The following is a 27,140-nucleotide window of genomic DNA, read 5'->3' on the forward strand; positions in this document are numbered from 1 at the left end:
GGAATCAGTACAAAAAAGGAAAAGAGTAGCAAAGTCTCGCTCTATTATGACTGCATGTGTAAAACAGTTAAATGATAATTTTGTAGCAAAAGATAAGTTCATTTCATGTATGTGACACCAAGGCGATTTAAAGTTAGGGAAAGATAGATGTGAGCTGGAATTAGTTCAAAGAAGGCTTTAAGAAGAAAGAACTTCGGCTGTTTTTAAAGGCAGTGTAGGATTTAGATCAGCAGAGAGAAGAAGCCGGGGTTGGGTATTCTGGTCAAGGGAGAGGGCAAGCGTGTTGAAACCCAGCTCTTTGCCTTTCCTCTCTGACCTGTCTCTCTTCCTGATTCCTGTCACAGTCATTGGCTCCACATAATCACCCAAAACAGAAACCTGGGGGTCATCCTTCACTCTTCTTTTTTCATCACCAAGAGCCAACCAGTCTCCAGATTCTTGCCAAATTTCCCTCGTAAACCTTTCTGCCCATTGCCGTTGTTCTTGTTTTGGCCTTCCAGAACCTAGACTTTGTAGTTTTCTAGTCTCTTTTCCACCCGTCTGTCCTTCACACTATCTCCAGCATGAATTTACTGAATCACACATCTTATTTTTATTCTTCAGGGATTCCTTGTTACATGTAAAGTATGCATCCAGGCACTCTGTGAGGTGTCCCAAGCCAGTCTTACGTCATGCTACTGACCTCTTCCTGCCCTGGCCCTCCCCCAGTATACTCTGGTTTCCAAATAACCCCAGTCAGTTATTCTCCTCACCCCCCGAATGTGCCATGCCCTTTGCATTTCCATACTTTGTTTCTCCTTCCTAGAATGATTTCCCTGTTTACCTGGGCTACTCTTTTTATATCCTTCATATTTCAGCTCAAGCATCAGAACATTTCTCAACATTTTCTAATCCTCTCAGGGTGTTTTGTTGTTCCTCTGTGCTTACTTGGCACTTTGCACATGGTGCTTTATTTGTTTTCCATGCCAAACTGGGAGCTCTTCAAGTGTAGGAGCTGTACTTTCTCTCTCTTCTCCACAGCATGTAGTAGCATGCAGCAGGCACTGAGTGCTTGAGTGAGGGAAGGCAGGTCTGTTTGAGGCCTAGAGCAGGAGTTGGTGTGTGACTGGTAATGCGGAGACTTCATCCAGAGGAAAAAAAGCTATAAAACTCCCAGAAGGTAACATTGGGGAAAATCTAGATGACCTTGAGTACAGTGATGACTTTTTGGATATAACACCCAAGGCATGATCCATGGAAGAAATAATTGATATACGAGGGCCTATTCAGGGTGGTGCTTAATAAATTGAGGGGAATGTCTTGTTAAACTGAAGGGAGGATAAGAGATAAAATTATTGATAATTAAATTGCACTAATTTAAATATGTGTCAGGATATGGTTTGAACAATCTTTGAAATTTTATGGATGAGGGGCTTTCTTTAAAATTGTTGACAGTGTCAAGCATATGTCTGTTTAATACCATAGTTGACTAAATATGATAAACACTTGTTGATTTGAGGCTTTGGCTTGGTTTTGATGAAATTTAGTTCTAGTGTTTTCTTATCAAATGATATTATAGCTATAGTCTTTGAGTCAGTGTGTGAATGACTACTTGGTCATTAACTATGTTGTCTTTAGAATTGGATTTGCGTTTTCTTTGACAATTCTTACAGATATGGCCAGGGTTTATAATTGGGATGTAAAAAGAAGAAACAAAGATGATTCTACCAAGAACAAAGCATAATGATGACAATTAAAAATGTGGTTCAGTTTTCCAAACATGTTGTTCTAAATACCCCAAAGTTTATCCTTAAAGGTTGATGTAACTTTGAATGATTTCTTAACAGCAAGAATGATAATTAAAACTTTAAAAAAAGATAAACCATTTTATTTATAAAAACAAAATTAGTTTCAAATATTTTATGAAATTAGAAATATTGTAATTTTTTTCGCATTTCCAACAAAGTAAATGCTGCTTTTATATTTGTTTTTTAGTCATAAGAAAAGTCCTACCTGAAATGGCTTAAAACTGTGAGGTATGCTATGGAAGCTGAATTCTGGACACTTTAGCACGTTTTACTTTTTCTCTTTTGGCTGATGTTACTCTCACTTGATGTGGTTAAACCAGTTTAGAAGTAGGAAAAACAAATCAGTTTGAGTGTTTGCAAACTTGTTTTTCTTTAGTACATGTGGGGCTTTATGATCCTTTGTTACAGTTATTTGTCTTATGTAAGTGGAGTTTCACAAATTACTGCTTAGCCAATAACTATTATAATATTCTGTACTTTTCAGGAAATGGTAATTTGCCTTCCTAAACAGTAAGAGGGCTATTGAGACAACACTTTTTCTTACCTCCTGTAAGTGTACAGTGTCTTTGCAATGCCAACATAAGGGAGATCTCAGCCAACATGAAATAACAAAATTACCCACTCAAAACCCTTGGCTAAGCAATTTTGTATTTCTTAACAGTTCTCCAAAGCAGCTGAACAGGAATATTAAGATAAATATAAATCTGCAGTGGTTGAAAAGACTTGTGAGCTTTTTTATTCATGATCAAACCTCATAGGAATAGTAGAAAATCCCTGTGGAAAGCCATTGGTGCAGTGGTTCATACTGGGTGTTACAGATTTTGGTAAAAACACAAATGTATTATTCCGTCTCCATGTAGTAAAAAGTATACTTGTACAGTGTTTTGTACTTGTATTTCATGATGTTAAAACTGTAGCAGGGCACCTTTTTTCATGTTATCCTTTCTAAAGTTAACATGGGTCTGTTCACATATTTGTAAAGTTTATTTACTTGCACATACACCTACTGTGTCCCAAGAATTTCTTATGTCTGTAGAAACAACATAAAATCCCTTTAAAAGGAATACAGATAGGCAAACAATTAAGGCGTTAAATCTGAATGATACCAAAGTTCCTCGAGTCAGTTTTTGTTTTATAATTTTAAATTCTTGTATTTTAGAAGTTGAGGTTTATAAACATCTTGCGATATTATAAGTGCAACTTTTCCCCAAACTTTATTATGATAAGTATATTGGTACAAAATGTCCCTGTTCATATTAAGACAGGAATGATTTGCTCAGAAGATCTTTATTTTGTCTTAGTTTAAGTCCCTGAAAATCTAAATAGAATTTTTAGGTGTTCCAGGCAATATGAAGGAATGCAGCTTTTTAGAGATAGGAATTACAGAGCAAAATTAATTTTTCAACAAATATATATAAACACCCAGTGTGTGTCAGGAACAGTATTAGGTTCTCTGTTAATTAAATAAAAGAAAGATATTTAAATCTTGCCTCTGCCAGATCGTTTCTCTTATAATGGTTTACATTTTCAGAATAACGTAACCGTCCTGATTTGACACAATATTTTCAAGGTTAATCTTAATATTAGTACAGTATACCCAGAGAGGATATGGGCAAAAGATTGACTACAAAACTTGATGCCAAGTAACAAATATGTTGGAAATCCAACTAAAATTTAACTTTTTCCATCATGAAACAGCTGTTCATTTGAGAAAATTTAGAAAATAGGAGGAAGAAAAGACATTTAAGTTCCACTTACAGTCCCCCTTAACATTTCTGTGTCTTTCTTTTTATATGCATAGATTTTTTAAAAAAAATAATTGAAAAAATTGTCTTTATAGTTTTTATCCTACTTTCTTTACTTAACATAAAATTTGCTTATTATATAATACTATTATGTTAACATTATTTTACTAGTATCATTGCACTATTCTAATGGGTGAGTATAGTAAACTGTGATTCACAGTTAGACATTTGGGTTGTTGTTAAATTTTGTTCTCTATTAAAAGTAACAAATGATCCAGGAGTTTACATTTTTACATAAGGCTTTTTCTTGTATTTAGGATTTTTCTTGAGACTAGATTACTGAAAATGGAATTAAGAAGTCAAAGATTATAGCGTTTTATTTTCTGGGGTTGACTGAGAGTAGTTTTGTCAATAGTGATAGCAGGGGATGATGGAAGGCACAATTTATCACCCCTGCTTGTCCCTCCCATCCTCTTCCATATAGACACTGATGGCTGCAGAAGCAAGGACCTTATTTAAGGCCGAGTAGCCAGAATGAGACCCAGATTCAGCTCCTGGGCCAATTTCCTCTGTACCATGATGCCTTGCTCTTTTATTTAGAAATAGCTAATAACTAAGTTTGATAAAAATGTTAAGTTCAATCCCTCAACAAATGAGTGCTCTCCTTTCTCTGTATGTTTGCTATTCTCTGCCCTAAACCTCAGTGATACCTTTAATGGTCTTGAACCATTTCTTAAAAGTTTGTCTTAGTTGGTTCTAATCCTATAATCCTTTGATAGCCATGTCTGTGCCTATTTGGTGCTAATGTGGGATTATGTTGTCTGTGAAGACACTGCTGAAGACATGTGCAACACCCGTCACAGCTAGTGTTGGGTTCAACTACACATTTAAACTCTCAAGATCTGGATAGGCCATGTCTGACACCAGTTTACTCTGAAGGACATGGGACAGGCAAGACACCAAGGGGTGGCTTTGGGCACAATTCTTCTGTGGGAATTCTTGCAGCAGTTCCCACAGACTACACAGATGGGTACAAGAGCCACCCTGGCTTAGAAGCCATAAGGGACCACTCTGCAACAGTCCCTTGTGCATAGGCTGGGTCCCAGCCAGGGACAGAGCCCAGGAACAAGAGGTATACCGTGTTCGGGGAGCCTGAGCTGTGACTCCTAGCAGGTTCTCCCAGCCCAGATGCAGGGTACCACCCAGGGCTTTTGACCGGAAGCTGGCTCCCTTGGTTACACAGCTGACAGTCCACTTTCATCAGATTTCCAGGGAAACCCAGCTCAAAAGCTGATCCAAGATCAGTTCCCCACCTCAAATGAGGAAGGGGTTTTGAACACCTCTCATAACCTGTTGAATCTTGCACAATCCTGGCCCCGTTTTTGACAATGGCTTACTTGCTTCTCTGGTTCCTTTTCTAGGGCTCCTTAAGTAATAACTGCCTCTGCAAAAAAAGGTAGTAATAGTGCAGATATTTTAAAGGGCCAGATTGGGAGCATTTCTGTCTGGGTTAGGTGAAAGTAAGGCATCAACTGAGAGATTTTATAATTCTACAATGGATTAGAGAGCTTTTTTTCTCCTTGACTGAAAACCAAGTGATGCCATAAATTTAGTGAAACTGTGAAGTCATTGCAGAGTGACTTTTTAGTTTTGTGGCCAAAACTAGTTGATAACGTTTTTCATTTTTACACTTTTTATTTTGAAATTTTATAACTGACTACAACCAGCATCATAGAGTAGATGAGCCTGCTAATAACTGTATTTTCTATATATTAATACCCTTCTGTTGCGAGGGAATACTCACGTGACCAGTTGTAAGAAGGCAACAGTTTGAGACTGGAAGTGTTTGAGGCTGGAGAAATTGGTTAATGTATTATGTGCATAGAGCTGCTTTTCTTGTTTGAGTTGTTAGCAGATGGCCCAGGATTCTCATCTGCACATGAAAACTCAGTTGTGGATTGTGCCTCAAAAGCTCAATTAAAGAATTTCTGTTTGTGTCCCTCTCTCTCTTGTCTGATGTCAGATTTGGTTATAGCCACATTAAATAAAAAGAATGGACCTAGTGTGCACAGGTCCATCCTTGAGCAGTTTGTTTATAAAGGATCATGCCTCTTGGCCATGGTTTTCAAATAATTTTTTTGTTTAGTTGATTGTGTGACAACTCTGCTTGCCTTTTGGGGATACTTTATTTGGAGGCAGGCCATGACCAAATAGGAAATTTCTTCTAGAACCTTTAGCTCCCCAAGTAAACACATCTTAGACTGAAGCAGCTTATTTTCCCCAGATCAAACATGGATTCTAGGAAGGAAAAATACAGAAATTAAAAAGCCAAAGGTCAGCAGATAACACTTTCCTCAATACTCACATCCCTGGCTCCTTCAGTCCCTGTCGGGACTAGGTTGGGTAATAATTTCTTCTCAGTCAAGTAGGCCAGAGGTGGCTTAAGAGTTAAATTTTAATTGACCCAAGATATTTAATTTTCAACTCTAACTGTTGGTTGTAATACCAGAGCAAAGTGACAACGCCAGCTTTTCAGTATGTATTTGGCGTCACACTGAAACACTGACACCAGTGCTTGGTTAAAAAGTGGGCTGTGGTTGCGCTCATCTTCTCCACTTGGTCCTCAGCTACCCAAGAGATGACTAAGGTCTAGGACTGACCTTGGCTTTCTGGCTAGTCTGTGCAGATGAGATGATGGGGAAAGAAGGTCCTAGAGAAAATAGATTTTATCCTAGGGGAGGAGTGGTCAAGTTCCAAGACGATAAAAATGGCCCTGGAAGACAAAAGGCAGGAGAAGCAAGTGGGCAGTGATGCTGCTCATTCATCCCTCCACTCCCCCACTCTGCGGGACTGTTTCCTGCCTTCTCTGGCCCCAAACCTGACACTCCCTCCTATTCTTGCTCTCAGCTCATGCCGCTGCTTCCTATTTGCCCAAGAAGATCCAAGCAACCAGAGGAATCAACATGCACTCCACCATCCATCTGTCTACCCACCGTCTGCCCATATTCATAACCATTTGCTGTTACTTCCCTCACTTTAGATTGGTAAATAGAGGCTGACATCAGTATAACACAAGCTGGCTTTGGTTCAGGCTTTTTTCTAGATAAAAGGAGTCAGACTAGCAGGAGAAGAATTATAACCAACACCCGAAGGAGCACATTGGGCTGTATTTTAAGAAAACTAAACAAAAACAAAAGTTAAAACAAAAAAAGAAAAAAAGAAGCTGTTGTATGGGAGCCCCCTTCTGTGAGCAAAGCTCCCAGCCTGTGGCACTCTGCTGGCAGGTTGCTCTGCCCCCTGTGCCTACCTCCGTGGTTGTCCCACTGACTCGGTGCCATCCTCCTCAGCCCCCAACAGAAACATTAGAAGCATTATAAGCATTTCCTGGCAGTGTGGAACGTTTTTAACATCCTGGGGGGCAGCCTCCAGTCAACCAAGTTCTGGCCTGGACAGCGCACATGTTATCTCCCAGGTACCAATGACCGCATCAGTTTTAAGTGATAGGCCCCAAATTGGTTTTTTCCCTTACGCCTTATTATTGTTGCTGTATTAGTTTGCCAGGGCTGCTGTAACAAAGTACTACAAACTGAGTGGCTTAAACAACAGAAATTTATTGTCTTACAGTTCTGGAGGCAGAAGTCTGAAATCAAGGTGTCAGCAGGGCCACACTCCCCCTGAGGGTGCTAGGGAAAGATCTGTTCCCAGCCTCTTGCCCAGCTTCTGATAATTTCTTGGCTTGTGGCAGCATCACTCCAATCTTCACATGGTGGTTTCCCTGTGTGCAGATCAGTGTGTCCAAATGTCCCCTTTTTATAAGGACACCAGTCATATTGGATTAGGGGCCCACCCTCCTCTAGTACGATCTCATCTTAACTAATTACATTTGCCAACGACTCTATTTCCAAATAATGTCATAGTCACAGGTACTGAGGGTTAAGACCTCAACGTATCTTTTGGGGGAACACAATTCAACCCATAACAGCTGATGGGCAATTTTGGAGAATGTTAAATTTTTTTAGGAGTGCATGCATTGCCTTGTAGTACATAACAGAACAACCTGTATTCTGCTTCCCCTCCAGTTACTATGAATGAAGATTAAAGAGAAGATTCTCCCAGACAATTCCTCTCTCCTATATCCTCAATTTTTCTCCACTGAATCTTACCTTTAAAAAATTCTCTCTTGCCTGACTTCTCTTCAGGCTGTCATCCTCATTTCTTTTCCCTTCAGAGAAAATTCCTCGAAAGTGTTGCCTGTACTCTAATCTCCATTTTTTTCCTCCTGTTCCCTCCAAACCAGGTTTTCTATGCTTACCCTCCACAGAATCTGCTGTTGTCAAGGTCTCCATACCTGCACATTGCTAACTCCAGTGGTCAATTCTCCTCTTTATCTTATTGGATCTATCAGGAGCATTTGACACAGTTGATTGCTCTCTCCTTTTAACACTCTCTCCTTGGTTTCTAAGATACTTGCCTGGTTTTCCTCCCACCTCTCTGCCTGCTGCTTCTCAGTTTCATGTGCTGGTTCTTCAGTCTTCTTGACCTCTAGGTTCTGGTGTTCCCCAAGGTTTACTTAGACTTCTTTTCTATGTATTTGAGGAATCATCCAGTCTCATCTTGGGGAATACCATCTTTGCACTGATTATGCCTAGTAATTTACAGTTCCTTGGGGCTTTCCTTTTCTGTGCTCCAGTCAGAAATCCCAACCAAGCCGGGACACTATTGAAAGTAGAAAGGGGCACTAAAAAGAATTAAATTCTTGGGTGAGACACATAGAAAGGGAGAAGCTGGGGAAAGCACCCCATAGTGATTATGAACTCCTGTGTTCTGTATGTGTTTGTAATCAGCGTAACAAAGACTTCGAGAACTGAACAAAAGGATAGATCACTACCCAGTTTCCAGACTGGCCGCTGGATGGTGCACAAACACAGGAAAGATCTGAGGTGCTCAGCAAAAGCTTTGAAAACTGAAATGGCATTGAAATGACAGCCCACAGAGGCCAGATTGGAACATGTGACCTGAACCCATCCAGATAAATTGTCAGCTACAACAAAAATTTCAACATTCTCCATAGAACTTAAACAAGACCCAGAGTTGCATAATATTCTAAATGTTCAGAGTACAATTAAAAATTACTTGGCATATGAAGAACCAGAAAAATATTCACTCACGTGAAAAAAGACTAAGTATAATTTTATGTAAATAAAAATAAATTAGAGTGCAGAAAAGAAAAATTGATAAAGCCAAGGACTGTTTTTTTGAAAATGCTGATAAAACTAGACAAACCTCTAACATCTCTGAATAATGGAAAGAAAAAACACAAAAATATTACATTACAAACGAGAGGTTTCTATCCACCAATACAGAGTTTTTAAAATTATACTAAGTACAATGGTATGCCAATGCATTTGAAAACCTAGATGGAATCAATAACTTTCAAGGAAAATATGTTACTTTCAAGCAACAGACCGCTCCCATGTTATGTAATCTGATCTAGAGTATAGAAGAAAAAAAAAACCCAGAGAGATTCCCAACCATTTCATGATTTCATGAGGCCAGAATAACCATGATGCTACAACCTGACAGAAAGCAAAGAAGATCAACATTTTCCAATGTTTCTCACTGAACAGTAGTCCTTTAAAATGCTCCAGAAAATAAGCTATTTTGTCATGTAAGTTGAGATGCTGTATAAAATTGCCTTCCTTCAGAGAGCCCTAATATATGATATGGTGTAGTCCTACAGAATACTATTTTGTTTTGTTTAATCCACAATTTTTGAAATTTATTTTACTGTAGGTGCTCCCACCATTCCTCTTAATCCCTGTGGCATACGTTTTTGGAAATACTGTTATGAACCAATCTCAAACATGAATACAGATGCAAAGATCCTAATAAGATATTGGTAAATTAAATCAAGCAGTGTTTAAAAATCACACCATGAACAAGTAGAGTTTATTCTAAGAACATAAAGAAATATGGTTAAACTTAAACAGATTTACTAATACAATTAATTACATTAATAGGTTAAGGGAAGAAAACCATTTGATTATCTCATTAGGTACAAGAAAGACATTTGAAAAACTCAACATACATTCTTTCTAACAGCTCTTAGTAAGATAAAAATGCAGTGAAAAGTTTTGTAACCTAATAAAGATAATTTAAGGTTAAAATGCTAGAAGCATATAATAGCAGGAACAAGGCAAAGATGCCCACCATCACCGTTGTTATTCATCATTTTACTCTAGGTTCAAGCTAGTGTAAAAAGACAAGAAAAAGAAATGAAGTACAAATATTGGAAAGGAAGAGAGAATTATTGTTATTTGTAGATTATAATGTCTACCTAGAGAACAGAAGACATCAATTGAAAAACTATTTGAAGTAATAAGAGGGTTTAGTAAGGTGTCTGGTTACAAGATGTAAACATACACAAATCCACAGATTTCCTACACACTAGCAACGACCAATTAGAACTTGTAATGAGAAAAGGAACCCATTCAAATAAAGTATAAATATCATATTTATGATATATATTTAAAATATCTAGGAATAAACAGAAAATAGCTAAAACTTAACAAGTGAAGTATAAGAATTTATTGATGGACATAAATGAAGGATTAAATTAATGGAATGATATTCTATCAGTGTCAGTAAATTAATGAAATCAAAATTCTAGCCCTACTCGAGGGGAAACAGGGCACATTTATTTTTATTTTATTTTTAAAATAAAAATTATATACATTTAAGATGTGCAACGTGATGATTTGAGATATATATACACACACACATAGTGAAACGATTACCCCAGTCAAGCTAATTAATATATCCATCTCCTCACATAGTTACCATTTTTTTGTGTGTGTAGTGAGAGCACCTGAAATCTAGTCTCTTAGCAAATTTCCAGTATTCAATACACCATTAGTAACTATAGTCATCATGCTGTACAGATCTCCAGAACCTATTCATTCTGCATAACTGCAACTCTGTACCCTTTGACCAACATCTCCCCATTTCCCCCACCTCCCCATCCTTGGTAACCACCATTCTACTCTGCTTCTATGTATTTGAGTTTTTAAAATTCCACATACAAGTGTGATCATACAGTTGTTCTCTTTCTGTGTCAGGCTTTTTCAACAAATGAATGGATAAAGAAGTTGACACGCTTATTGTTAAGTTCTAATTACTGCATGAGCATATCAAAGAAAATTTTGAAGGGAAAAAAGATAATGAAAACATCCTATGGAATTACCATGACTAAAACAAGGTAGTATTAGGGCAGGAATAGATAAAGATTTATGAACCGTAAAACAGGAGTCCCAAAACAGACCCGTGTATATATGATAATTTAATATTTGAAAAGGGTAGAACTTGCAATCCTTGAAGAAAGAATGGAGCATTCTTTGGATAGTGTGGGGTGAATAGCCATATGGGAAAAATAGTTGTTATCCCTATCTCCACATCCTATACATAAGCCAATTTCTAAGGGAACCCTAAATCCATTATAGGAAATCATAAGAAAATGGTTCTCTAGAAAGGAGAAGGCCTATCTAAAACTAATAGTATTGCCACAAAACATTAAGACAACATGCTATGTAAGAAAAATAACAAGGTACCTGGCACAAAAATCAAAAAGTACAAAGTGTTATTCAATACAAATTGTCTTCTTCACACTTTGTCTTCCAACCACCCAGTTCCCCAACTCTGAGATGACTGTTTTCAGTTTCTTGCAGACAACATATTAAATAGTTATTAAATAATAAATAACATTATTACATAATATTTATTTAAATGATATTTTATATATTAAAATAATTATAATTAATTATTTAACACAATAAGTATTATTTATTATTAAATGTTAAAGCCTCCTGTATTGCTGAACACCATAAATAAAGTTAAAAGTCAGAAAAACTTGAAAAATTATTGTAACGTGTGATGGATAAATAATTGATTTCCATATATAAGGAGATCTTACTAATTAATAAGAAAAAAGCTGGCACCTTTTTATTAGGACTATTTTCAGCCATAAGCAACAGAAAACCAGTAACCAAAGATATGCAAATTTAAAAACATTTATATATTATTCACTTCTCAGATTAGCAGAGAGAAAATTGACAATAATAGTATAGGCATTATCATACAGTGTTCATGGGCATTCAGTAAAACTTTTTTTTCTATAGTGCAATCTGATTATATCAAAATTTTAAATATGTATATTCTTTGATTTATAAATTCCACTTTTATGATTTTCACTTGACATATTACACAAATACACAAAGATATATATGCATTGCAGAATTGCTTTATAACAGCAAAAATTGTATACAACCTAATGTCCTCCAATGAGAATTGATTAAATAACTTCTTGTATATCCATACAGTAGAATGCTATTGTATCAGTTAGGAGACTTTCAGCTACAAGTGGAAAAAAAATGGCATAAACTAAAAGGAGATTCATGATCTCATGTAGTAGTCTTAGTAGAGAGTGGCTGCAGGATACTTAAATCTGTAGTTCAATGGCATCATCAGGACCCAGCTCTCTTCTATCTGCTTTGCCATCTTCAGTATGTCAACTAACTCTCGTCCTAATCACATTCAACAAATATGTACCAGGCACTGATTAACTATAGAGATATAATAATGAGCAAAAATAGATAGCTCCTGCCGTCATGTATTTACAGAAAATATACTGCATGTGAAAAAGATAACAGCACAGTGTGTTACATGATAGCATTTATGAAAAAGATTCATTTAGGTGCAAACATAATACCTAAACATTTTCTGGGTATGTTTACTATGTGACATTTACCGAGTGCTAGGATGTGTGCTTTATATGGATTATCTCATTTCATCCTCACAACAACCCTATGAGTTAAATACTATTATTATCCAATTTAATATATGTGTAAACTGAGACTCAGAGACATTGAATCACACATATATTAACTGGTAGAGTCAGAATTTGAACCCACATTTGTTTTACTCCACATTTGTTTTACTGTTAAATAACCTTTTGAAAAGTAGTTAAAAAATCTAGAAGGAAATGGGCCAAACTTTTAACAATTACTTTTTTAGGAACTGATGGCTTAAATGCAATTGACCACAAGAGCCAGGAGAAAGAGGGAGGTAAAGTCAATGATTATTTAAATTGATTATTCAAGCATATGTCTATGCTACAGATTGCAGAAATACTGGTGAACAAGATGAATAAGATTCTTACTTTCAAGGAGCTTACAGCTGGAGAAGTAGGCAGAGGCTAGATCATGCAAGGCCTTGTAGCCATGTTAAGAAATGTAAGGTTTATTTGGATTTTGTTGTAAATGTGATGAGAAACCGTTAGTGACTTTTAAGCAGGGGAGTGACTTGATCTGATTTCTGTTTTGAAAAGATCATTCTGGCTGTTATGTTGAGAATGTATCATGGGAATAAGAGCAGAAGTAGGTAGACAGTTAAGACATTGAAGTGGTTCAGTAAAAAGTTGATAGTGACTTGGACAAAGGTGATAGCAATGGAGATGGAGAAAAATGGCAGACTTGGACATATTTTGAAGATAGCAATGATAGTGTTTGATGATGGATTTGATATGGGAGGTGAGGAGAAGTGAGGAATTAAGGATAACTCCTAAATTTCTCTGTTGAACAAGGAGGTGGATGGTGGTGTCATTTACAGAGATGAAAAAGACTGGGGTGGAAGGAACACATTTTCATAGATGTTGATTCCACATTGGATATGTTGAGTTTGAGGAATTTGTGGATGTGTTTAGTAGGCAAGTTGGCTGTATTTGGGAGTCATCAATGCAAAGATAGTAACTGAAGTCATGAGAGTAGGTAAGATTGTCAAGAGAGAGGAGAGGATGGAGAGCGGGAAAAGAACTGGGCCTCCAACAGAACTGAGAACACCGACTTCCTGAGGAGGAAGTCTTGGTGTAGGCAAAAGTCATTCCACTAACACTATGCTGGCAAAGGTCACTCATGATTTCCTATTCCCTCAAATCCTATGGATATATTGTTTAGTCTTTATCTTTCTGAAACCACTACTGTATCGTGATACTATTGTCCACTCCTTCCTTTGAAACAGTACTCTCCAGGTTTTGCATTCTCTCCTTCAAAGTTTCCTTTCTGTTTTTTATACACCCTAAACTTTGTTGTTCCCCAGGGAAGGCTAAAGAGTTAGACTTTACATTGAGTTGTGAGAAATGGATTCTGGAGCCACATTTTCTCTAGGATCAGGAAGCTGCTTGCAGATTTTGGAAACTGTTGGTTCCAGAACTGGATGGAGATGAGGGAGAAATCCATGCAGATATCTCAGGAAAGAGAATTCCAGATAGAGTGAAAAGCATGTGCAAAGGCCATGAGATGTGAATGTACTTGGTGTGTGTGAAGAACAGGAAAGATACCATGTAGCTGCAGTAGAATGATAAAACGGTCAGCAGTAAGAAACGAGGTTACAGAGGTGATGGGATGGGGATGGAATTCATTTCTAAGGGTTCTTCTGCAGGTCATTGGAAGGACTTTTGGTTTTAACCTGAGTGAAATGGATAACCACTGGAGAATTATGAATAGATGATTGCTTATAGCTAATGTTTTATCAGGCTCCCTCTGGCTGCTGTGTAGAGAATAGACTGTGGGTTGACAAGAGTGGAAGCAGGGAGACCAGCTATCACAACTCAGGCAACAAATGATAGTTGCTAAGACGCATGTTAGCAGTGAAAATGGTGAAAAGCTGTCAAATTCTGGTTATACTTTTAAGGTAGAGCCAGCATAACTTTCACATACATTGAATGTGGATTATAAAAGAGAGGAGTCAAGGATGACTCCAAGGTTTTTGGCAAGAGTACATGGAAGGACAAAATTGCCATTTACTGAGGAGGGGAAGGCTAAGGGAGGAACACATTTGGGGAGGAAGATTAGGAGCTTGGTTTGGGACATGTTAAATTTCTGATGCCTAATAGACATTCAAATGGAGATGTCAGGTAGGCAGTTGGTCATAAAGGTCTAGAGTCCATAGGAAAGAGACAAGCTGGAGACATAAATTCAAGATTCTTTGGTTTATAGATGGTATTTACAGCTAGGGGACTGAATGAGGTTGCCAAGGCAATTAATATAACTGAAGAAAAGATGATCAAGCCCTGGGGAGTGTTTTAAGGAGAATGGGGTGATAAACTATATTCAATGCTGTTGCATTGTTGGTTTTTCCCTTTCTTCCTCCCTCTCTCTCTCACTCATGATTATACAAGTGATCAAGCTGTACAGAACTCAGCCTACCTATGCCTAGACTCAGAATCAAACATCTTTCCCTTTTTTGCCCTCCCCTAAATATGTACTATAAACCCTAGGCAATGTCCTGAGCTATTATGTTCCAATCTGGGCCCCACACTCTAAGTGATCCTGATACAAAAAGCACACCATAGTATGACTTGAAAAAGCTGAGGCAAGTTATCCTGGAGAAAAGAAGACTTTCCAGGGAAGACAAGAGCTATAATCAGCTACCTGGCATCAGAATTAGGATCCTTGATGGGGCTGGCCCCATGGCTGAGTGGTTTAGTTCGCGCGCTCTGCTGCAGGCGGCCCAGTGTTTTGTTGGTTCGAATCCTGGGCGCGGACATGGCACTGCTCATCAAACCACGCTGAGGCAGCGTCCCACATGCCACAACTAGAAGAACCCACAACGAAGAGTATACAACTATGTACCAGGGGGCTTTGGGGAGAAAAAGGAAAAAAATAAAATCTTTTAAAAAAAAAGGAATTAGGATCCTTGACTAAAAATTACAATGATTCAGATTTAGGCTTGACAGACCAATTTTTCCAAAGTGGCATGGGATTCCCAGGCAGTAGTGAGGTCTCTATGACTTTCAACATGATGATCACATAACTTTCAAAAGTCATATTCTCTTTCTGGCTTTGAGATACTGGTGAATAATATTGTGCATAGTATATGTCATACCTAATTGACATCCTTGGTAGTGGTTGTTACACTGTAGTGACAGACTCTGGAAATAGCTATAATACACACTTGGAATCTCACAGTCACATAATCAACCATTTTACTAAATACAAGCAAATTTTCATTCACATACAGCTAAAGAAAACATTTTTTCACATTTCGTTACAGTGCACAACATAGGAAAAGTATACAGTACATTTTATTCTGGAATATGAGACAATCTAATCCAACATGCAGTTGTGGTCTTAGTTACAAGTTAGTTTATCTTTTCTTTACCTATGTAGTAAAATAGCTTCTAAAGCTTTATCCTTAGTATTGTATTAACACCTCGTTTTTTCACACTTATTTTCTAAAACCCACTTAAGTGCAGTGACAACAGCACTGAATTCTACTAAAATGACTTTTAATGTTTCTAGAATTTGTTTAAGCAATTAAGCTCAGCCGCCCCTGCTGGATCTATGCTGGGTATTTTTAAACCTGCCTAAACAAATGGAAGGAATGGGAAAAGTATACATATAACGTATTTTAGTCAAGAAAACCACAGAGAAGTTTCATTTCTATCCTTTTTTTGAACTGACAGAATCCAGTCAACTCTTGTTTATCCACTGGATAATCTTGCTTTCAGAATCTTCTAAACATAACTAAGTATAGTAGTTGATGAAACTTTGTGTTAACCCAATTTATTATCATTTATTTGCCTTCTACAACCACAAATCTGGCAACTTAATTAGTCCACCCAAGCCAGGTCATATTAAACGAATATAGAGATGATGATTTGTTCACTTGTAGTTGATGCTGCAGGTTGGTCCAAGGTGGTTTGTTTTCATAATTTTCATTATTTGGCTTCTTTATTCTGGCTGAAGTAAATTCCCAAAGTTTCAGATTCAGTCACATTCATACTGAAGTTCAATACTATATCTCAAAGCAATTTACCATTCTCAGGCTTTCCTATTACAATGGATATGAGATATCTGACTCTAATCAGACTTGTTTTCTTACTGTGAAAAGTATGGCTTTTGCCTAGCTGAACTGGCTACAATCCAAAAAATAATTTAAAGCATCACCTCTCTTCAAGAAGATAATGGAACCTCAAGCCAACCATTCCAATTTTATGATGCAGTTAGCTGTCTGTTCACCTGAGAATTAAGAGCTGACTCTTTAGGGTAGATAGGAGCCCAGTGTAGGTATATGGCAAACAGGTGGCCAAGGTTATTGTGAGGTGAGTATTTTTCCCCTTCCCACTCCCCAGCTGTATTTGGTTCCTTTCAATAATATGTCCAGTATGTTTCAGTGATAAGAACACTTATAGCCTGCACAGTTCTAATGTATTCTCAGTTGTGCAATTATTCACTTGTGTCAAGCCCTCTTGTCAATAATACCTGAAAGGGCTTTACTTTTGATTCATCCCCAGGTTCTCTCAGGATTATAGCTGAGTTGTAATCAATAAAGAAACATACCCTAACATGTAGAGAACATTTATTTACAGTTATATCTCTTCCAAAGTAAACAAATTAATAACAGTTCATTCATTTGACAGCAGGATGATGCAGTGAAACAAGAACTAGGAGTCAGGAGACCTTTACCTTGGCCAAGTGAGTCTTCTGCCTCTTAGTTTATTCTTTTGTAAAATGGGGAAGACCTAACAGGCCTGTTCCAATGATCAAATCAGTAACTCAAGTGACTGTTGAAGAGATACTCAGTAGAGGACTGATGAGCAAGTGTTTGCCTCAGGGCTCTTTTTTCAAAAAAAATATTTTGTTGGGGTCATATTGGCTTATAACATTGTGTCAATTTTAGGTTTACGTTATTATATTTCAGTTTCTATATAGACTGCATCAGGTTCACATATAGATTGCCACCAGAGGCAATCCCTGGGTTGTTGCCTTCAGATACCTGAAGAGATCACAGGTTGTTTACTTCTAGATGGCAGTCACCAATGCAGTGAAACCCATGGTCAGAGGGGAAAGAGGATATGGTGTTTGGGTTCCAGTGTTTCTCTCTCCTACTTACATGGTAATTTGCATGGGACAATTTCTTTCACACAGCTGGTTATACAATCACAAGGGAATACAAATGTGATAAACAGTGTGTAAATAGCCTCCCTTTTCATATTCACATCATTTTTAGTAGAACGCCAGGCCTTGAAAGGGTCTTAGTAAATAGCTGGTCCATGTCCCTCATTTTACAGATGGGCTGTTTAGAAGCTAACTGGTACCTTTTAATCAAACCCAGCACAGATTTGGTGTAGGATATTCTCACTGATTAAGTTGATATCATAGTCTTTTTTGCTTTTGCTAATTGTTCCCAATGTGATACTTTATTCCCCTCTACGTATTTCTTTATGTTTGTGACCTATGAATGAGCTGAAATACCAAGAAATAGTTGTCCTGTCTGCAGGTATATTTTCTGGGGTCTAACTCCTCAAATCTCAGCCCCTTGACATGTGGTCCACAAAGGGCACGCAGAGCAGCTACTGCCCAGCATGTGTCACAAGACAGTGCCTGGCCCACGTCAGTAATTTAGTTCCTCAGTCACAGCACCCAGGCTCCCCCATCCATCCACCCATGGCCTGTCAGAGTGCCCCTTGGGAAGGAGGCTCACTTGGTATTCAAAATGGATGTTGAGTTGTCTTCAGTCACACAAGGATTCTATTCATTTTGATCACTTTTAAGTTCAAGTGGGAGAGCATGTTTTGGAAATAAAAGGGCTGACTAGCACAAACATCTCCTCTCTGATTTGACAACCTCTTCTGAAGAGTGAACCACGTTTGGTACAAATCCACTCTTCACCCCTTCCCAGCCCTCCTGGATTGTAATATCCCCCCTTTTAACCAGCTCATATATGTCTCTCGTCAGGTCTGTGAAGGCTTTCTCCACATTAATGGCATCTCGGGCTGACGTTTCAATGTACTTCATGCCGTATGCAGCAGCCAGTTTCTCTGCCTCGTGGCGAGTCACTTGCCTCTGTGTATCCAGGTCACACTTGTGACCCACCAGAACAAATACAATTTGGTAGGGCTGAACGTGTACTTTGGTCTCTTCTAACCACTCATGGACATTCTGGAAGGACCTGCGGTTGGTAATGTCAAATAAGAGAAGACCACCTACTGAGTTCCTGTAGTAGGCGCGAGTGATGGATCTAAAACACAAGAAAGAAGTAAAGAATAAAGGCCATGCCCAAACTCCTGCACTTCAATGAACTCAGTGTATTCTAGTGTCTCTGGTTACTGACACAGTCCTTTAGTAAAAACGACCCTTTTTTTTTCCAACAAAGGAATACAAATGTCATTCCATAATAATAACAATATATGAATTTTCAATTGGGCAAAACTTGGAGATGGCATCTTCTAGAAATGAATGCTCATGAACTTACAAGCATTTTTCCTTTGATTCAGGTAGAACCAAAGCTAACTCTCCCACCCCTCATCTGGATAACTGAATGAGACTTCCTCTTCTGCAAAATGGGACACCCAAGGCACAGGTTATCATGAGGCAAAATGAAATAATAGGTGCTAAAATGTTATGTGGCCAGGAGAGCTCATCACAAATTCTAGTAGTTGAAATGAGATCTTTAAAAAAATAAAAATGAATTTATGATAGTTGACAGAAAATGCTTATAAGTATATAGGTATATTGCAATATACTCCATTTATCATTACCATGTTTGTCTTTCTATTATTATTATTATTATTATTATTATAATCATCCAACAGGGGTCTTCCATCTCTTCTGTGAGGAAAGACACAATTTTGTGTTTTAGTTTTCAGGCCATGTGGGAATGGGAAAAAGAAGGATGATCTGCAAAGGCCTTGAGTACAGTGCCTGTCAGCCCTACTTCCTGACACATTTCAGAGAGGCTGACTCAGGAGCCCCCAGGAAAACTGCCTAAGTAGCCAAAGTTTCCCTTTGAAATGACACGATTTATTTAAAGGGTTGTAATTAGAATACTTCTAAAACCAATTATACATTTGCTGTACGTCTTTAGCAGAAGAAACCTCATGTATTTTAACTTCTTGATTTGAGGAGCTTCATTATCAGTATACATTATGGTACTTTGCTTAGAGTGTATTAGAATGTACAACTATTTGCTTCTACAATCACTTGTTTTAGACTGCTATGCTTTGTTTCTTTGTTTGTTTGGTTTTTGTTTTTTTTTTTTGGTGAGGAAGATTGTCCCTGAGCCAACATCTGTGCCACTCTTCCTCCACTTTGTATGTGGGATGCAACCACAGCATGGCTTGATGAGCAGGTGTGTAGGTCCACACCTGGGATCTGAACCTGTGAACCCTGGGCTGCTGAAGCAGAGTGCTCGAACTTAACCACTACACCACTGGGTCAGCAGGACTACTGTGCTTTTTGATCTATGTCTAGTTTTAGGTTTTCTGTCTCCTTGGATGAAGAAGATAAACAATGAGGGACTCAATAGCTTAAGGCTTAGGGCAAATAGCCCAATGATAACAGAACAAACATTGTCCAGAGAAGTAAAGTCCAAGCTATATGATGATAAGAGCAAACCTTACAAATGAGTTCAAGTCTCCAGGACCAGGCAAATAAACCCTGGAGACTGAAAACATTTCTGATTCTCTTATGTTTGAAGATTCATGGAGAACGGTAGGTATACCAGAAAATTCAACATGAACAAACAGAGGTTTTGATTCACAAACAGCTTGGTTCAAGAAATCAACAAACAAGCTGTAGATCCCTGTCAGAACTCTAAAATACATTATTACATTAATGGTTTGCGAGTATTTAGAAAGCAACCAAGCCCTTTCTAAGCACAACATAAAGCTACATGAAAATTAAGATTTTCTGTACATTAAAAATTTTTCTTAAAGTTAAAAGACAAATGGCAAACTTGGAAAATATTTTACAACATACATGACAGAAAAGAATTAATATTGTTAATGTATAAAGAACTTTTACAAATCAATATCACCCAATAAATAATAAGCATTGGATATGAAAAGGCTGTTCATACAGAAATTCCAATAAACATATGAGAAATGCAATCACAAGTTCAGAGTGAACCTGTACAAGCATATTTGTCACAGTGTTGTTTGTGAAAGTGGGGAGTTGGAGACAACTTAAGTTTGTAATTATCTCTTCTCCCTACTCTTCAACTACCTAACCAGTATCTTCTATGCTCAATTAGTATTCACTAGATAAAAAAAGAAATCATAAATATGGGCTAATGAGTCATTTTGATCTAGTTCCTGCTGTACCACATGACTTTAGCTCAAATTGCTTTCTCAAAGTTTTGTGTGTACACTGCTCTCTCTCACTTCTGTCTTTATATATGGTGTTTCCCCTCCCTGGGCTTTTCCTGTCTTTGCTTAGGTAGTCATACTCATCAGGCTTCATCTTCTCCAGGCAGCCTACCCTCCTCTATGTTCATACATATAATTACAAATGATACATACTACAAAGGAAAAGCAAAGGGCTGTAAGAGTAAATTAAACCTGTTCATTGATTACTCATTATGTGCTAAGCATTATAGTAGGGAGTGGGCATACAAATATGAACAAGACACTCTTTTGTGTAATCGCTGATTATCTATGCCCCCCTACTATGCTAGCACAGAAGTTCAAAGAGGGAAGGGCCTGTGTCTGTTTTGTTTACATGGCATCCCCTTGTATGAGTTTCCTCAGGCTGTTTCCCCAGAAACAAGCCCAGTGTCTGGCATGTAGTGGCTGATCACTGAATGTGTGCTGGTTGCAAGAAGGAATCAATCATCAGTATCTATTTCATATATATATATATATATATATATATGACATAATAGATCTATATCTGAATCTATCTCTATCTCTATGTCACCTATCTACATCTGTCAGTGATGTTAGGATGACCTGGGAACATTTTTGAAAGTATGTAGCATAGGGACTGAGACTGATGAATTACAGAGATCAATTCCAGCAAGTTTATTAGCCACCAAGGGGCAGGTTGGTGGAGTAGTGGTGCAAGCAATACGTATTACTGACTGGCCTTCCCTGCCAGGGTGCTTCTTTCCCTGCACTGAATTCCCAGCTAGCTTAAGATGGACTTGAGCAGAAACCCCCAGACCCTCGCTATCGTCCCTACTGGCCGCGATCAGGACCAGGAAGTCTCTTTTCCCCAGGGACTGTGCAAGCCCCTAAGACCCTCCCACTGCTCGAAGACGCGGCTGCGCTCCCACCTGAACCTCTCTTGACCCGCAGTATCCCAGATCTGGAGCTTGATGCGTTTTCCTGGCTCGATCTCCACCAGCCGGGAGAAAAAATCCACCCCTACGGTGGGGTCCGAAACCTGGGCAAAGCGGCCCTCGGTGAAGCGGCGGATCAGACAGGACTTGCCCACTGTGGAATCCCCGATGACAATGAGCCGGAACTGGTACAGCCAGATGGCCTCCATGGCCGGGGCTCGGCAGGTCTCCTTGGCCTGGGCCGTGGGCGGCAAGAGGGGGCGCTCCGCCGAGGCCTTGGAGAGCGCGGCTCGGTCCGGATTTAGATGGGCCACGAGCGCATCGCTGGCCGGGGAGCCCGAGGCGAGGTAGGCCCAGGCGCAGCGAGAGCGCAGGGATGGATGCTGCGCTCGCAGAGGTGATGAAATGGCAGCAGCATCAGCACCACGCACTCTGACTCATCACTGACAACCGGGTTACTGTAATCGCCCGAGTAGACGCGACGCCTGGGGCCGCCGCACTGTCTGTAAGAGGAGCGCACAGAAAAACGGCCACGAAAACAGCGCATTCCCTTCATTGCTAATTCCTCCACCCACACCCTCTTCTTAAGTAAAAATTTTCTCTGTCTTTCGAATTGCGAAAGAAATACCTTTTCATTAAAACTAGCGAAACAATACAAAAATGTACACAAAAAGGAAAGTCTATAATTCTCTACCTCCCTCCCTCCCTAAGACATTAATAGCTTGGTGTTATATTCTTCCACCTGTGTTTATATACATTTATTGCTGTTTGATTTTACAAACATTGGATCAAATTGGACTTGCTTGCTTTTTGCAGTTAATAAAGAATCATAGACATCTCTTCATTTCCAACTTATTTTCCTTTGCCATAACAATGCTGTAATAAAGATTCTAAGTATAGTCACACAGACATTATTTCTATGAGATAAAGTCTTACAGGAGGGACCAGGAAATCAAAGAGTATGAGTATTTTAAATGTAAAGATATGGGCACTATACTTTGTAAAAGTATTTTGCAATTTACATTCTAGTCAGCAATGTGTGAAAAGACCATTTCTTTGCATTATTTCAAACATCATATATCATATTCTTTCTTAGTTCTTGCCAATCTGATGTAGTTAAATAAAAAGGTGTCTCATTGCTTTATTTTACATTTCCCTGACTACGAATGAGTTCGACACTATGTCTTGTGTATTGATCATTTGCATTTCCTCTTCTTGGAATTGCCTCTTCAAATCATTTGTATTTTTTCATATGCAATCCTTTATCATTGCCTTACTCAATTTTTTTAAACAGTTTTATTAAGATATAATCCACATACCATACAATTCACCCATTTAAAGTATACAATCCAATGTTTTTTACTATATTCACAGAGTTGTACAACCACCACCACAATCAATTTTAGAACATTTTCATCACTCCAAAAAGAAATGCTGTGTCCATTTACAGTCACTCCTCTTTTCCCCTCAACCTCCACACCTAAGCAACAATTAATCTCCTTTCTGTCTCTATAGATTTCTCTATTCTAGACATTTCATATAAATGGAATCATACAATATGAGGACTTTTGTAACTGCCTTCTTTCAGTTACCATAATGCTTTAGAGGTTCATCCACATTGTAGCATGTATTAGGACTTCATTCTCTTCTATGACTGAATAATATTCCACTGTGTGGATAGACCACATTTTGTTTATCCATTTATCCATGGATGGGCATTTGGGTGGTTCTCACATATTGGCTATCATGGATAATGCAGCTATGAACGTTCGTGTACAAGTTTTTGTCTGAACACATACTTTGAACTCTTTTGGTTTAAACCTAGGAGCGGAATTCCTGGATCCTGTGGTAACTCTATGTTGAATCCTTTGAGGAAACGCCAGCCTGTTTTCCACAGTGGCTCATCATTTTACATTCCTAACAGCAATGTATGAGAGTGTCTATTTCTCCATATCTTCTCCAACACTTGGTATTTTCTGACTTTTTGATTCTAGACATCCTAGTGGGTATGAAGTGATATCTCATTGTGGTTTTGAATTGCATTTCCCTTATGACTAATGACAACAAGCATATTTTCGCATTCTTTTTGGCCATTTGTATATTTTCCTTGGAGAAATGTAGACTCAAATCCTTTGCCCTTTTTTTGTGTGTGCGTGAGGAAGCTTGTCCCTGACCTAACATCTGTGCCAATCGTCCTCTATTTTGTGTGTGGGACACTGCCACAGCATGGCTTGATGAGCGGTGTGTAGGTCATGCCCAGGATCTGAACCAGTGAACCCTGGGCCGCTGAAGCAGAGCACAAACTTACCCACTACACCACCTGGCCGGCCCCAGCCTTTGCCCACTTTCAAACCAGATTATTTGTCTATTTATTATTGAGTTGTAAGAGTTCTTTATATATATTCTAGGTACAAGTACCATATATATGATTTGTAAATATTCTCTTGCATTCTGTGTGTCCCTTTTGCACTTTCTTGAGGGTGTCCTTTGAAGCACAAAGCTTTAAACTTTGATGCAATAGAAATTATCTATCTTTTCAGTTGTTGCTTGTGCTTCTGGTGTCATGTCTAAGAATACTTTGCCAAGGCCAAAGTCATGAAGATTTACTTCTATGCTTTCTTCTAAGAGTTTTGTAGTTTTAGCTCATACATTTAGGTCTATGATCTATTTTGAGTTAATTTTTATATATGCTGTGATGTCGGGGTCCAACACCATTGTTTGCATGTGGTTATCTAGTTGTCCAAGCACCATTTGTTGGAGAGATTATTCTTTCCCCATTGAATGATTTTGGCAACCTTGTTGAAAATCAATTGACCATAGACTATGGGTTTATTTCTGGACTCCCAATTTTATTCTATTGGTCTATATGTCTAGTCTTATGCCAGTACCACATTGTCTTGATTGTATAGCTTTGTAATAAGTTTTGAAATCAGGAAGTGTTAGTCTTCCTACCGCGTTCTTTTCTAAGATCATTTTGGCTATTTGGGGCCCCTTTTAATTCCATATGAATTTTAAGATAAGCTTGGCAATTTCTGCAAATAAGACAGCTGGGATATTGATTAGGATTTCATAGAATTTGTAGGTCAATTTGGGAAGTATCGCCATCTTAATAAAGTTAAGTCTTTCAATCCTTGGACATAGGATATTTTTCCATTTATTTAGGTCTTTTAAAATTTCTTTCAACAATGTTTTGTAGTTCTCAGCGTACAAGTCTTGCACTTCTTTGGCTAAGTTATTCCTAAGTATTTTATTCTTTTTGATGCTATTGTGAATGGAATTGTTTTCTTAATTTCATTTTCAAATTGTTTATTGCAAGTATATAAAAATATGATTGATTTTTTATATTGATTTTATATTTTCTAAACTTACTAAACTTGTTTATTAGTCCATATATTTTTTTAGTGTATTCCTATTCCTTATGACTTGGTTAAATGCTTTTTCTGCATCTACTGAGATGATCATGTGATTTTTGTTTTTTTATTCTATTGATGTGATGTGTTTACATTAGTTGAATTTTTTGGAAGTTGAGTTAACTTTGCATTTCTGGTATAAACCCTATTTGATGATGGTGTATAATTTTTAAAATATGTTTTTAGATTCAGTTTGCGAGGATTTTGTTGAGGATTTCTACATCCAAATTCATAACACTTATTGGTCTCTAGTTTTCTTTTATTGTGATGTTCTCATCTGGTTTTAGTATTGGAGTAATACTGCCTTCATAAAATGAGTTGGGATGTGTTTCTTCCTCTTCCTCTTTTTGGAAGAGTTTGTGAAGAATTGGTATTAATTCTTATTTAAATGTTTGCTAGAATTTAGCAGTGAAGCCATCTGGCCTGGGCCTTTCTTTGTGAGTAGTATTTTGATTACTAATTCAATCTCTTCACTTGTTATAGGCCTGTTCAGATTGTCTATTTCTTCTTGAATCAGTTTCAGTAGTTTGTATGTGGGTAGGAATTTTTCCATTCCATCTAAGTTATCCAATTTGTTGGCATACAGTTGTTCATACTATTCATTTATAACCCTTTTTAATTTTGTAAAGTCAGTAATAATGCCTCCTCTTTCATTTCTGATTCTAGTAATTTGAGTCTTTTCTCTTTTTTTTCTTGGTCAATCTAGCTAAAGGTTTGTCAGTTTTGTTGATCTTTTCAAAGAACCAATTTTTGGTTTTGTTGAGTCTATTTTTTTATTTACTTTCCATTTCATTTATCTCTGCTCTAATCTTTATTATTTCCTTCCTTCTGCTTGATTTACTTTTAGTTTGCTCATCTTTGTCCAGTTTCTTAAGGTATAAGTTTAGGCTATTGGTTTGCGATCTTCCTTTTTTTTTCAATATAGGCATTTACAGCTGTAAACTTCCCTCTGAGCACTAGCTTTATCTACACTCCATAAGTTTTGGTATCTTGTATCTTCATTGTCATTAATCTCAAAGTGTTTTCTGATTTCCCTTTGGATTTCTTCTTTGACCCGTTTGTTATTTAAGAGTGTTTGTTCTATATATTTGTGAATTTCCCCCATTTTTTTCCTGCTATTGATTTCTAATTTTACTCCATGTGGTCGGAGAACACACTTTGTATTGTTTGTATCCCTTTAAATTTCTTGAGGTTTGTTTTATCGCATAGCATATGATCTTTTCTGGAAAATGCTCCATGTGCACTTGAGAAAAATGTATATTCTGTTGTTGGGTGGAGTATTCTATATATGTGTATTAGATCTAGTTGGTTTTTAGTTGTTATGCAGGTCTTCTATTTTCTTTTTTTTTGTTTGTTTTGGTGAGGAAGATTTCTCTGAACTAACATTTGTACCAATCTTGATCTATTTTGTATGTGTGAGGCCACCACAGCATGGCTTGATGAGCACTGTATAGGTCCATGCCTGGGATCTGAACCTGCAAATCCTGGGCTACCAAAGCAGAATGTACAGACTTAACCACTACACCACTGGGCCGGCCCCCAGGTCTTTTATTTCCTTGTTGATATTCTGTACAGTTGTTCTATCCATTAATTGGAAGTGAGGTATAAAGTCTTCAACTATTATTGTAGAGCTACTCCTCATTTCAGTTCTGTCAGTTTTTGCCCCATATCTTTTGAAGCTCTGTTATTAGATGCATATATGTTTGTAACTGCTGTATCTTCATGATGGATTGACTTATCATTTTGAAATGTCCCTTTTTATCTCTAGTAGCTTTTTTTTTTGTTTTGAAGTCTATTTTGCCTGATATTAGTATAGCCACTTCAGCTTTCTTGTGGTTGCTGTTTGCATGATATACCTTTTTCCATATTTTTACTTTCAGTGTGTATTGTGGAACCTTAATTGTGTTGCCTGTAGACAGCTTATAGTTGTTTCATGTTTTTTTATCCAATCTCACAATCTTTGCTTTTTATTGAATTGCTATTATTGTTATCATTGATATAGTTGGATTTATATCTATTTTATTTTTTCCTTTTCTATATATCTTATGTTTTTTTGTTCCTTGAATCCTTCTTTATTACTA

At 37.7% G+C, this 27,140-nt stretch overlaps 2 protein-coding genes across 2 annotated transcripts in view; one reads left to right on the forward strand and one right to left on the reverse strand.

The window, feature by feature from the left end:
* Positions 1–5,537, forward strand: part of VBP1 (VHL binding protein 1) — a 27,011-nt gene extending 21,474 nt beyond the window's left edge. Inside the window, exon 6 of the mRNA XM_014836839.3 lies at positions 1,653–5,537. Within this exon, the coding sequence (XP_014692325.1) occupies positions 1,653–1,723 (71 nt within the window). The 3' untranslated portion in view covers positions 1,724–5,537. The remainder of the gene's footprint in view (positions 1–1,652) is intronic.
* Positions 1,876–22,436, reverse strand: RAB39B (RAB39B, member RAS oncogene family). The gene is made up of 2 exons (XM_014836838.3): positions 21,644–22,436; positions 1,876–18,607 (listed from the first exon to the last, which is right to left on the reverse strand). Exons 1-2 carry the CDS (start codon positions 21,856–21,858, stop codon positions 18,181–18,183), a joined length of 642 nt encoding a protein of 213 aa, XP_014692324.1. The 5' UTR covers positions 21,859–22,436; the 3' UTR covers positions 1,876–18,180.
* Positions 22,437–27,140: the final 4,704 nt, after the last annotated feature.

This window comes from Equus asinus, chromosome X, assembly GCF_041296235.1.
Source record: "Equus asinus isolate D_3611 breed Donkey chromosome X, EquAss-T2T_v2, whole genome shotgun sequence".
In the NCBI taxonomy this organism is placed as follows: domain Eukaryota; kingdom Metazoa; phylum Chordata; class Mammalia; order Perissodactyla; family Equidae; genus Equus; species Equus asinus.